This window comes from Barbus barbus, assembly GCF_936440315.1.
Source record: "Barbus barbus genome assembly, chromosome: 32".
NCBI lineage: Eukaryota > Metazoa > Chordata > Actinopteri > Cypriniformes > Cyprinidae > Barbus > Barbus barbus.
This window is the reverse complement of record NC_136760.1, coordinates 21530656-21544554: the sequence shown is the minus strand read 5'-3', so window position 1 is coordinate 21544554 and position 13899 is coordinate 21530656. Positions and strand designations below refer to the sequence as shown.

The following is a 13899-nucleotide window of genomic DNA, read 5'->3' as shown; positions in this document are numbered from 1 at the left end:
AATCACGTGACTCATCACCGCTTTGACGTGCCAAAAGGAGGGGCTTCGAGAAACGAGGCGGGGCTTTGCTTAAAAGGGCGACCACATCGGGGAATAACGCGAAGATTAGTGGGGATTTTGAATCATCCTAGTGACTCGAATCCTTTGAATTGTTCACTAAAATGAATCATTCACTGACTCGTATATTTATAATTTTTGAATAATTATGTGTATAAAATTTTAGTTTTTATTAATGCACAGTATATAAATGAGCTTTTATATATATATTTTTTAATTTTACTGTTAGTAGTGACCTTTTCTGCAAATAACGTGGCCAGTTGTGAATGCAAATCATTATGAGCAGATCATTCACAAGTTTTATTATTTTATATTAACATTTGCATGTCTACCAAACTATTGGCTCATTTTATAATCTTTAAAAGCAGGAAAAACAAGAAAGTCGTCAAACTTATGATTCAGTGCTTGGAAGTGAATGAAAATGATTCATTCAAAACATTTGTTCAAATACAATGGTTTGTTCATGAACAAAACATTACTAGAGCACTTCTGAGTGATGTGAAAATAGTTTTATATATACACAAATGGACCCACTTTTATTAATGAACCATATTTAACAAAAAGTGTGTTTTGCGAATTTAAATTTGTTAACTGGCTGGTTTCATTTTCAAGAGACCTTGATTTTCACAGAAAGATCAAAAATGTCAACCCATACACGGCTCTAATTTCCCATTACCAGGAGTGAATAGGTTTCATTGAAATGTTACTTACTAAATATAAAAAAAATAATAATAATAGGTTTCATTGAATAGCTTAGTTGTTGTTGCCCTTTTAAGAGGAGCTTCGTCATTACCAAAAACATGATCAGTTCAGGGAATGGGTGAGAGAGGGGGATTACGGGGATTTCTTACCCGAGCTGTAATGACATGAAGTTGTTAAATTCGCTGACATAATCCAGTCCTTCCCACATAGGAAACTACTCAAGTATCCGACAGGTGACTAAGACAGTACAGGAAAAAAGAAGTCACATTCAGAATCTCTAATAAGTGTTTTTGAGTTATTACACATGATTAGCAATCCCAATTTGCATACACCGGGTGTATACTTATTTATACAGGTCCTTTTAAAAAAATTAGCATATTGTGATAAAGTTCATTATTTTCTGTAATGTACTGATAAACATTAGACTTTCATATATTTTAGATTCATTACAACACAACTGAAGTAGTTCAAGCCTTTTATTGTTTTAATATTGATGATTTTGGCATACAGCTCATGAAAACCCAAAATTCCTATCTCAAAAAATTAGCATATCATGAAAAGGTTCTCTAAACGAGCTATTAACCTAATCATCTGAATCAACTAATTAACTCTAAACACCTGCAAAAGATTCCTGAGGCTTTTAAAAACTCCCAGCCTGGTTCATTACTCAAAACCGCAATCATGGGTAAGACTGCCGACCTGACTGCTGTCCAGAAGGCCATCATTGACACCCTCAAGCAAGAGGGTAAGACACAGAAAGAAATTTCTGAACGAATAGGCTGTTCCCAGAGTGCTGTATCAAGGCACCTCAGTGGGAAGTCTGTGGGAAGGAAAAAGTGTGGCAGAAAACGCAGCACAACGAGAAGAGGTGACCGGACCCTGAGGAAGATTGTGGAGAAGGACCGATTCCAGACCTTGGGGGACCTGCGGAAGCAGTGGACTGAGTCTGGAGTAGAAACATCCAGAGCCACCGTGTACAGGCGTGTGCAGGAAATGGGCTACAAGTGCCGCATTCCCCAGGTCAAGCCACTTTTGAACCAGAAACAGCGGCAGAAGCGCCTGACCTGGGCTACAGAGAAGCAGCACTGGACTGTTGCTCAGTGGTCCAAAGTACTTTTTTCGGATGAACGCAAATTTTGCATGTCATTCGGAAATCAAGGTGCCAAGAGTCTGGAGGAAGACTGGGGAGAGGGAAATGCCAAAATGCCTGAAGTCCAGTGTCAAGTACCCACAGTCAGTGATGCTGGTGTTGGTCCACTGTGTTTTATCAAGGGCAGGGTCAATGCAGCTAGCTATCAGGAAATTTTGGAGCACTTCATGCTTCCATCTGCTGAAAAGCTTTATGGAGATGAAGATTTCATTTTTCAGCACGACCTGGCACCTGCTCACAGTGCCAAAACCACTGGTAAATGGTTTACTGACCATGGTATTACTGCTCAATTGGCCTGCCAACTCTCCTGACCTGAACCCCATAGAGAATCTGTGGGATATTGTGAAGAGAAAGTTGAGAGACGCAAGACCCAACACTCTGGATGAGCTTAAGGCCGCTATCGAAGCATCCTGGGCCTCCATAACACCTCAGCAGTGCCACAGGCTGATTGCCTCCATGCCACGCCGCATTGAAGCAGTCATTTCTGCAAAAGGATTCCCGACCAAGTATTGAGTGCATAACTGAACATAATTATTTGAAGGTTGACTTTTGTTTTGTATTAAAAACACTTTTCTTTTATTGGTCGGATGAAATATGCTAATTTTTTGAGATAGGAATTTTGGGTTTTCATGAGCTGTATGCCAAAATCATCAATATTAAAACAATAAAAGGCTTGAACTACTTCAGTTGTGTTGTAATGAATCTAAAATATATGAAAGTCTAATGTTTATCAGTACATTACAGAAAATAATGAACTTTATCACAATATGCTAATTTTTTTAAAAGGACCTGTATTTATGTGGCATACACCAAGATCAGAGCTACAGTGCCAAAATGCACGTACCGATTAAAACCTGATGACCTGCGTGTACTTAATTTATTTTGTATTGCACATTGGATGTATGAATTGAATCTTGGTTGTAGGCCTATACAAATTATTATATTAAGTTTAAAATGAGTTAATGCTGTATCCAGTAACTACAAATTTGTCTCAAAGCATTCATTTAGCAAAGACAAGAACATCACATTACTATTATAAAACATTTATTTGCAAGCAAAATTATTCGAATAATGGGCAAAAGCACTAAAATAACTCATACATCCTAAGCCACAGCTCAGACTCTGACACATTTGTGTAAAAATGTGAACTTTTTCTAAGATAACTGCAAAGTTTCCTACAATAAATAACCATGAAATATGAATAAAATATAAGATGTGCTCATTGTGCCCCAACCAGAAGTTGACGAACAAAAAACTAACCATATTAAGACGTTTCTTAATTTTTTTTTTTTTTTTGCAATGATCATACAGGAAATGCAATTTCACGAATGTGTCAAAAATTGTATTTTTACTAAAAGTTGAGAATATAAATTTGGCAATACAAATTTTAATTGGGAAAACTCTTGTACAAAACTATTTCTATAACTTTGAGAAGTCAATTTGTATTTTAACGTCAGACTGGCCAAGGAATTAATTACCATCTTGACAACTCTGCCTCTAAAACACAAAAATAAAGTGAAATTGGACATTTGGTACAAAAATAAGTTAGTTATACATGCTAGTACAACACACAGTCTGCATTTACGTTCATGTGAACTATAGCATTCGTAATTTTTCAGTAATAATAATCATTGATAGCAATGAGTAACTGAATGAATTTCAAAAAGTTATATAAATCAGATGTTACTGGCCACAAAACAACTTCAACATCTGGCCCAATTACAAAGACAATTTATAAGCCCTGACAGTATAAAAGAAAACACCACAAATATCCATGCAATTCCATATAATGTGTCCCTGGAATGCTGCTGAACCTACTGTAAACATGCCCTTTCTCAGAACACAGTGTATTTTTTCACATAAAGTTAAAACATACAGGCAAGGGAGATGTGATTCGATTTGGCTTGATTATAAATCCATATAACTATACATTGAAACTTCAGAACAGGAGGTTTGGGGGCAGTACTGTTCAATATGGTCCCAAACCACTAGATTGGTTAAACTGTCCATTCATTTTTGGTCACAAACTCGATATAAATACCTAACATTTAGCAAACATAGCAAATTAAGGCAGGTTTCAATTATATGGGACCACACAGTCTGTCTTAAGTGTCTCTTGCAGTATTTGGCGTCACCATTCTCCATTCAGGGTCTGTTGGCAGCACGCCTGGTCTTGGGGAATGTCCACGACTCATCTTTCTTTCGCTTCCCATGCATACAAGAACATTAGATAGCCTTGACATCAATGAGGTGGCTGTGTTGGGCACCTTGCCTTAGGGTCTTGATGTTTTGTAGCCTTCGCCCATGCAGAGTGAAGCGAGACCACGCCAGCAGCTGCAGAAGAGCACAGGAAATGGGCACAAACACCAGCAGGTAAAAGCAACCCTGACGCAGTGGCACAGGGACTGCAGGAGCGGCAATCGGTACTTCTGCCATCGAGTTTCTCTCAAAGATGTCATATCCTGGAAAATGATAGGGGATGATGAGACACAAATGCACTTTTTGAATCCTGAAACAAATGTTATCATGGTTTCTACAAAACTGTTAAGCAGCACAACAGTTTTCGGCACTGATAGGAATAAGAGATGTTTCTTGAGCAACAAATCAGTATATTAGATTTTTTTTTTTTGAAGGATCATGTGACACTGAAGACTGGAGTAATGAGGCTGAAAAATTTGAAAAAAACTGCAATAATATTACTGTATTTACTATCGTTTTAATCAAATAAATGCAGCCTCTGGGAGCCCAAGAGACTTCTTTCCAAAAAAAAAAAAAAAAAAAAGATCTTACCAAACCTTTAAACAGTAGTGTAATATATATATATATATATATATATATATATATATATATATATATATATATATATATATATATATATATATATATATATATATATATATATACACACACATACATACACACGCATGCATATAAAATTTATATAATCAATTTAAATATATTTATATTGTAATATATTGCGTCAAACAAGATATACAATGCAGGATTTATTAGACAGATGATTCTTCGTTGTTGACTCCTGAAACATTTGCTTCGTTTTCCCTCATTTGTAAGTCACTTTAGATAAAAGCATCTGCTAAATAATTAAATGTGAATGTTACATGTAATGCATATTTATTCACTGCACACACACCTGTGTAGACACACAGCAGCCAGGTACCAATAAGAGGGGCAAAGGTCTGGCCAGGCTTGGTTACCAAGGCAACCATACCAAAGAGCAGGGCAGAAGCTGCTTGTTGTCGGCGGTTCAACACAAAGTCCTCATCCACTAAGTCTGTGATCACCAGGTTCAGAAGTTTACAAGTGCCCTCAGTGAAGACGCGATTACTGTGGAGAAATTCCAACAATGCAACAAAACAATAAACATAGATAAAAGACAATACTGAGGAAAGATGGTCTAAATCTGTTCTCAGTCTAACAAGCATCCTTTTATTAACTAGTGTCAGCATAAATGAAAATGTATGTGTTTTTTGTCAAAGTTATAGACTAGTACAAAGAAATGCAGAGTTTGTATCATTTTGCACATTATCACCACCTAAATTATTTGTTATTTCTACAAACCCTATGTTATTTTACTAAAATTTGTTTAAAATGGCCTAAAATTAATGAATATGACATGACAAAATATTTAGTATGTATAAGGACATATAAGGATTTTCTTCAATTAAAAAAGACTTTGCATTATCCAACATTCAAGATGATCTAATCTCTCTGTTTTGCAATGTCATATAATTCAGAGTAACAATACAGAGAGGACACGTGTCCTTGGTCTGTTAGCATGGATAAAAGTTCTTTGTTTCAAGTCTTGAACCAACATGGATTTGCTAGCAAACAAAAGCACACCTGCTCCTTTTAAACAAAACTAATAACTAAAACATTCAGAACTTTTTGAATTTCAAATCACATAAGAGGCAGAACACCTGTAGTCTGAAAGCAGAAGGGCTCGTGAACGTTCATTTCTCACCTAGCAATAAAGATGCAGAGCAGGTAGACGTGGTCCGTCCCAGCTAAGAGCATGACCACGCTGAGGCCCAACTTCAGGAGGAAGAGCCCGCGGACAACCTGATAGACACCCAGTCTTTGGCACAGCGTCAAAAAGTAGAGATTGTTCAGATGAGGTGCAATGTAAGAAATGCCTGTGTCACAGGAAAATAGAATAAGAGAATTAAATTAAAAAAATATATCACGGTTTTCATATGTGACCCTGGACCACAAAACCAGTCATACTTGTAGCAATAGCCAACAATACAATGAATGGTCGAAATTATCAATTTTTCTTTTATGCCAAAAATCATTAGGATATAAATAAAGATCACGTTCCATGAAGATATTTTGTAAATTTATAAATATATCAAAAAATTATTTTTGATTAGTAATATGCATTGCTAAAACTACTTTCAAGGTGCAATATTTAGATTTTTTTTTTTTGCACCCTCAAGATTCCAGATTTTCAAATTGTATCTCAGCCAAATATTGTCCCATCCTAACAAACCATACATGTATGGAAAGTTTATTAATTCAGCTCAATTTTAAAAAATGTACCCTTATGACTGGTTTTGTGGTCCAGGGTCACATATATTATTGATAGTTAAACTTTATTGTCCGTTCTGCTCGTCACAGATCGGAAATGTATCTTTGACACTGGTGACATAGATACATACACATTAATACTTAAACACATCACACATTAACAACACAACGTAAAATTACACAATTTTTGGCAACCGACTCAAGAAATAAATAAAATAAAATAAAAAAAATAAAAATATTATTCCATTAAACACTGTACAACCAACCAGTCTCTTGCATTTCCTTCAAACAATAATCCGATTTAAAATAATAACTGCCATTGGGACAAATGATTTTTTATAAGCATTCCTCCTGGCCAGAGGAATTTTAAGTCTACGCCCTGATGGAAGCATTTCAAAAGTAAAGTGGAGGGGATGAGTATGATCTCTAAAAATCCCAATTGCTGTTTTTCCATTTATAATAACTGGTTTATATGGGCTTGTATCTACCATACATAATAATAAACAATGTTTCTTGAGCCCCAAGAATCATGTGACACTGCAAACTGGAGAAAATTCAGTTTTGCCATCACAGGAATAAATTACATTTAACAATATATTAAAATACAAACCAGTTGTGTAACACTTTAGAATAGGTAACACTTGTTAACTATTAACTATGACTTTTCCCTCAATAAATTCTTAATTTGCTGCTTATTAATAGTTAGTAAAGTAGTTGTTAAGTTTAGGTTTTGGGTAGGATTAGGGATGTAGAATAAGGTCATGTAGAATAAGGCATTAATATGTGCTTAATTAGCACTAATACATGGCTAATATTCTAGTAATATGCATACAACTAATAGGTGTAACTGTAAAATAAAGTGTTACCAACAGTTGTTTGAAATTGTAATAGTATTCCATATTAGTAATGTTTTTACTGTATTTTTGATCAAATAAATGCAGCCTTGGTGAGCATAAGATACTTCTTTCAAAAAGATTATATTACATAGCCGGCATTGTTGTTGTGATTTATTTTTGTCTTACCCAGCAGGAAGGATCCGGTTGAGGCAGAGATATGGTCTGACAGGAGGTGCTCCAAAAACAGAGGAAAGAAATTGCTGTTGAAATGGCAGTGGAATACCTGCAGATGGTGGGGTAGAGGAAAAACACATAATTGGTCTGTTCTCTAATTGGATGATTACAGAAAATACCACTTTAGCTTTGTCTTTTTGTGCATATTTACCTGTACAAGGTTCATAGAAACAAACCACATAAAGTTCTTGTGGCGTGACAGCTGCTTTAGATATTCCCCAAGAGTGACTGGCTTCTCAGGTGAAGTAAAAGGAGCCTGACCGACACTCAGTCTACGAGGACGTCAAAGAGGATGAACAGTCCAGTGGGAGGCAACAAAAGAGAAAGAAAAAAAAAAAGATGAGGGGAAAACTTATACAGTGGAGTAAAGTCACTAACACAAATGGCTTACTGCTTTAATATGAAGTTTGTTTCAATTTTAACATTTCAAAAACTTGTAGTCCAGCAATTGTAGAAAAGTGCAAACAGCAAAATATATGGATAACAGAATTAGTGAAAAGAAAAAATGTAAAATAAAGATTACAACAGATTTAGAGGATTCACAACTTGAGCAATACTGTGGGAGGAACAAATAAATACAGAACACCGTTTTCATGTTCCTTTTTCTATAGTTTTCAGCTGAAACGGTTACAATCATTTCATGAATGAAATCTGATTATTTGTATGCGTGTGTATATATATATATATATATATATATATATATATATATATATATATATATATGACCCTGGACCACAAAACCAGTCATAAGAGTCTTTTTTTTTTTTTTACTGAGATTTATACATAAATAATAAATAAATAAGCTGTCCATAGATGTATGGTTTTTGTTAGGATCTGACAATATTTGGCTGAGATACAACTATTTGAAAATCTGGAATCTAAGGGTGCATAAAATCAAAATATTAAGAAAATCATCTTTAAAGTTGTCCAAATTAAAATTTAGCAATGCATATTACCAATCAAAAATTAAGTTTTGATATATTTACGGTAGGAAATTTACAAAATATCTTCATAGAACATGATCTTTAATTAATATCCTAATGGTTTTTGGCATAAAAGGAAAAAAATCAATCATTTTGACCCATACAATGTATTGTTGGCCATTCCTACAAATATACCCATAGTATATATCCAGGATCATTCATACATACATATAAAGTATCTCAGTGATATTAAAATAACAGTTTTAAAGTCATATGATGCATTATGTGAAGATCAGACCAAAGTACAGGCTGTAATACACTAATTGTATGGGTTTTTTTTGTCCTTTTTGTACAAATAATCTTTTTTTTTTTTTGTATAGAAAACTGAAGCTTGAAGATTCTGTTTAATAACTCTTTTTATGTTTCATAGTAGAAAATATAAGTTAGAGAAATATGTGGTTAAGTAAATGATGGCAAATGATCATTTTTGGGTAAAATATTCCTTTGAGAAGCTGTGCTGGTAACACAAATAATGAATGTTCACATCCAGTGCTATCAACATTCCTCCCATGAGTGAGGCAGTTAACCCCAGGGTGCTCCATGGGGACCGGCTCTGCAATTAGTGTGGTGTAAATTGCTTCAGATGAAAAGTAACTGCTAAACGACAAGTAGCATTTAGCACTGCAAAACAATAACGCTCTTACTCAGTGAGTGCTTGGCTCTCGTTCTTGCGTAGCTGGACTTCCTTCTGAAACCGGTGCAGCAGAAGACGTGAAACCACAAAAAAGCCTAGCATTGAGAGAGTGGCTAGAGCCACGCAGAAGAGTCTGAAGGAATAGAAGTTTTCCTTGTTCCAGAAGGAGTAAGAGAGAAAGACGGACAGCGAGCCCATCGCACTGAACAAGGAACTGTGGAAGTTGAGGCGCGTGCGGTCATGTGCTGACACAGCCAGGTCGGCCAGGAGGGCGTTGTGGTTGAGGTCGACCACCGTGAGAAAGCCATCGTAAAGGCACAGGCAGATGAGGAACTGCAGTCCAGGCCAGGTCCAGGCAACCCAGAAGGCCAGGAATGAGAGGGCAAAGAGAGGCCCGCTGCGGGAGAGTGCCTGCAGACGCTTCAGGACCACCTCAGGGGACGTGATCTGGGACCCAGACCTGAACAGTCAAACACAAAGATTTAAATGAGACATGTACCTACCGAAATATGGATTTCCAATTTGAAGAGAGTGAATAATCTTACTGAGGAGAGCTCAGGAATGAGCGGTCACTCAGCCAGCCAAAAAGAGGGTCGTTCAGGCTATTCCATATTAGAAACACAGTCTATAAAAAAAGAAACAATATGACAAACAGAAAAGAAAATGTTAAACAGATCTGCATTTTAGTCAAATATAATGAATAAGCATTTCAAATAATCATAATATACTGTACAATTCCAACATTTGGGGTCTGTTATTTTGTTTTATGTTTTTTAAGTCTCTTATTTTCACCAAGGCTAAATTTATTTGATCAAGAATACAGTAAAAAACAGTAATATTGTGAAAAATTATTACAATTTGAAATAACTGCTTTCTATTTTTATATATTTTAAAATGTACTTTATTCCTGTGATGGCAAAGCTGAATTTTCAGCATCATTACTCCAGTCTTCAGTGTCACATGATCCTTCAGAAATCATTCTAATATGCTGATTTGGTGCTCAAGTAACATATCTTCTTATTATCCATGTTAAAAGCAATTGTTAAAATTGTTTAAAACATTTTAGCATCACTTTTGATGAATTTAATTAATTAATCGTTGCTCAATAAAAGTCTTATTGCTTTAAAAAAAAATATTTGTGACCCCAAACTTTGTAAAAAATATATAATTATTTTATTTTTTGCATTATTTTTGTTAAAAATAAAAATAAAAATCTTACGTATACACAATTATGCATTATGATTCTTTTTTTCTTTTTTACAAATAATAATATAAGAATAATATAAGAATCTTAAGTAATTGAAGATACCATTAAAAAAAACCTACCTCTCCCACCCAAAATGACAACTTGTCAATCTTGTAAACAGACACGAAGGTCTCCACATAATACAGTAAGAAGACATTGTGGAGAATGGAGACGAACAGAGCCAGGGAGCCATAAAGCACAGCCGTTGAGATGCCCTGGCAGAGGCCCCATACACTCTTTCCCATCCTTTGCTACTTCTCTGCGCTCTTCCTGCCCACGCAGCGCTCTACACGTCCCACAGGCCAGGCAGGGTGGGGTCATCGCTTTATCCACCCCTGCAAACAGACAGACACCAACACAAACCAACCAGTTCAAACCCATGCAGTCTATTATTCTGTAAAATATGAGTCTGGGTAATGTCTGTCGGCTGTTTTTAGACTGAAAATTAGCATTACTTGAATTAGATTCAGGGAACGTAACTGGACAACGGCCAAGCCAATGAGAAAACTGAGCATCTGTATTACATTATCAAGCAGCTTATGCTTTGTTTTAATGATTCAGCACTTTACTTGATATGAATCTGGAAAAACAAGCTAAAGCCAGACGAGACGGAAACCTTCTGAGGCAAAATAATAATAACGTCGGGGAAAGTTAGGGGAAAAACATCACAAAAGATGCTTAATCACAACTTTTACAAGGTTAGTCAAGCAAATTATGGTTATTTAGTATGAAATTCAATTCTAAAGCATATTTAATTTGTTTCAAAACAAGTCTATTCTAGAATCAAAAATGAATCAGAAAATACCACTACAAAAAATAGGCTCTCTCTTAAAAATGGCTTCCTTATTTTTCCATGTAGAGTGTTAGGGGGAATTTGGGAAGAAGCAAGGCAGCCCATTTTCCATATTCATAATAACAAAAACAGCCTGGACTTCTTTATAGAGTGTCATGTGAGCAGTTCTTCAGCACTTTCCGGTCACACCTCCATATTGTGCCTATAAAACCATTTCTAGCAGAAAATCACCATAAATCCCACTGAGAAGTGTAATTGGACATGAACTTTAGATTTTAATGAGCTGGATGATCTCATCCCAGCTTCAACGACGACAATAGCAAACATTGTTATTCAGTCCAGAGATTTCTCTGGGGTCTGATGAGAGATGTAACCTGAGCAGACTTGGTGTAGGCTGAGGCCTGCGATTCCTATCAAATAGTAGGGTGGAGCAGACTGTATAGTGCCAGAGTCATGTGAATTTCCTCATGCACAGAGAATCCTTTATTTCTTTAACGTTGGACATCCGTGACAACCTTTCGCAAATATCACCAACCTCACCCTGGCACACATGGCATAGCAAAATATATACTTTTACTACATTTACTATGTTCTGTGTGCTGCTTTCTTGTTTTACTGCTGCTGGCCTCTGTGAGCTACCAAACAAATTTCGTTGTATAACTACAATGACAATAAAGTCTCTTTACTCTTTACTCTTTAAAAAAGCAAAGTGCAAGGCTTTCTGGTTAGCACACCTGATGTTAACATGCTTTGCAAGCTCATACAAGTCCTGGGATTCTTTGAAAACACCCTCTTCTTATAGTTAAAACAACTTTAAAATAACTTTGCCCCCCAGTTCTTTGAGAGAACAATGAATTACAGTTCTGCACAGTTAAAGTACCCTAAACATATGAGTGAACTTGTAACTTCAGGCCTGATTTCCATCTGATCTAAGCAGTGAAGCAAAACACACTGCACTGGATCGTGTTGCACGCAGTGATTCTCATCTCATTTCTAGAGGACAGGTGGCTGCTTCCCAGCTGATACGATTCAGCAATCTTTGATCCAACAAGAGATCAAGTGCCACGGAGCAAAAGACCAACGTTTTGGCAGCGCTGTGTGACAGGTTTTCCACCTGTGTCTGTTCTCCAGAGCAACAGGATGCGTGGGAACTATTCTCACATAGATGGAAGACTCTTTTATTTGACCGAAACATCAAACATTCACACCCTTTTTACACAAATGCTTTAACACCTATAGTACCATAAAACCAATAGCTAAACAGCTTTCACAGAACGCTGTTTGTCTGAATTGTTTTCAGCCAGAAGAAAGATGTTAAGTTCCGTAGCAAAGTTAGATTACCCATTAGGGCCACGTAGGAGATATATAAATATATGAAGTAAAATTTTATTTCCATATATTCAAAAATACGCGTATTTGTTTTACCCTATAATTAAATAGAATGAAGCCTTTTCTAATGTCTTCAGAACATTGACATTTTTATGTATATTTATTTTTTAACTCAATTGCACAACTATTCATTTAGAATTATACAATTTCTTAATTTAATATTTATAAATGTTTTGAAAAAAATACATGCCTTGCATATTATTTCTCATAACCTACAATTGAGTGGAATGATGCCTCTTCATTGACACTTTATGTATATTTACTAATTCAAGGGCTCAACAATTCATTTAAAATTGCATAAATAATTCCACAATTATTTAATATTTCCATATATCAAAACATTACAAGTCACATTTTTTTTTTTTATCATAGCCTATAAATGAGTAGAATTAAGCCTTTCCTTGTTAAATTGCTAAATAATATCTATTTTAAGTTATGGACCAAAATATGTGTTTTATTATTTTATATTAACTATAATAATAACATTAGGGTATCAAATATGGATGCAACTCAAATCGCACGCAGTCCATGTTCTCCTAATAAACAATTACCCCTGAAGCACTATGAAAAGAGCCATTAATCACACTATCAGTCTGTAAGAAAATATTGAATATATCCACCACAATATATTCTGTCGTAATTACCGATTCAAAACACTTAAAACACAGAGACGTTTAAAAAGAGGAGCTGGTTGCTTCAACTCGACGATTATGCTTCGATATTTCATTTAATATTCCTGAACAAACATAATTGTTTAAAAACACATTCCATAACCGAATATTTCCACCTTGAATTATACGCTTTTACATTTTCACTACCATAATGATACAATATTTCACTAGCTGTGCTAGCCGCTGGCATTAGCGACTTTACTTGTAGTAATTCACCACGCTTAATTTGACCAGAGAATCACATTATAGCTGAAGGAAAATCACTCATATTTGATAAAAATATGAGTTCGAGTCGCGACGTGACACTTTAACCCTAAAATAACCTTTAAAACTACTAATCCTGGTCTAAGTTAGGCTCGCTAGCAGGCTATCCGCTTTCATATCAAGCAATGCGACGTGTACCAAGTCACAGCCCATAGACTGACCCACTCTCAACCAGCTGATCAGAAAACATACGAGATTTTAGATGCTCGGCTGTTAGACACTTACCATATGGAGCTGATATCAAAGCTGAGGTCACCTGGTGATCCAGACAGGCTCTCTAAACGTTTCTAGGTTACACAGTTGTATCGAAACATGTCACGTGTTGGATGAGGAAGCCCGTGACGTTATGAGTCTTCCCTCGTCACTCCAGCTGCCATGTGTACACACACAGA

At 35.8% G+C, this 13899-nt stretch overlaps 1 protein-coding gene across 1 annotated transcript; it reads right to left on the bottom strand.

Moving 5' to 3' along the window:
- Window positions 1-2938: 2938 nt before the first annotated feature.
- LOC306852464 (transmembrane protein 180-like) lies at window positions 2939-13850 on the bottom strand. The gene is made up of 9 exons (XM_079389323.1): window positions 13733-13850; window positions 10471-10725; window positions 9690-9769; window positions 9155-9604; window positions 7679-7799; window positions 7480-7576; window positions 5892-6063; window positions 5061-5254; window positions 2939-4371 (listed from the first exon to the last, which is right to left on the bottom strand). Exons 2-9 carry the CDS (start codon window positions 10633-10635, stop codon window positions 4136-4138), a joined length of 1515 nt encoding a protein of 504 aa, XP_079245449.1. The 5' UTR covers window positions 10636-10725; window positions 13733-13850; the 3' UTR covers window positions 2939-4135.
- Window positions 13851-13899: the final 49 nt, after the last annotated feature.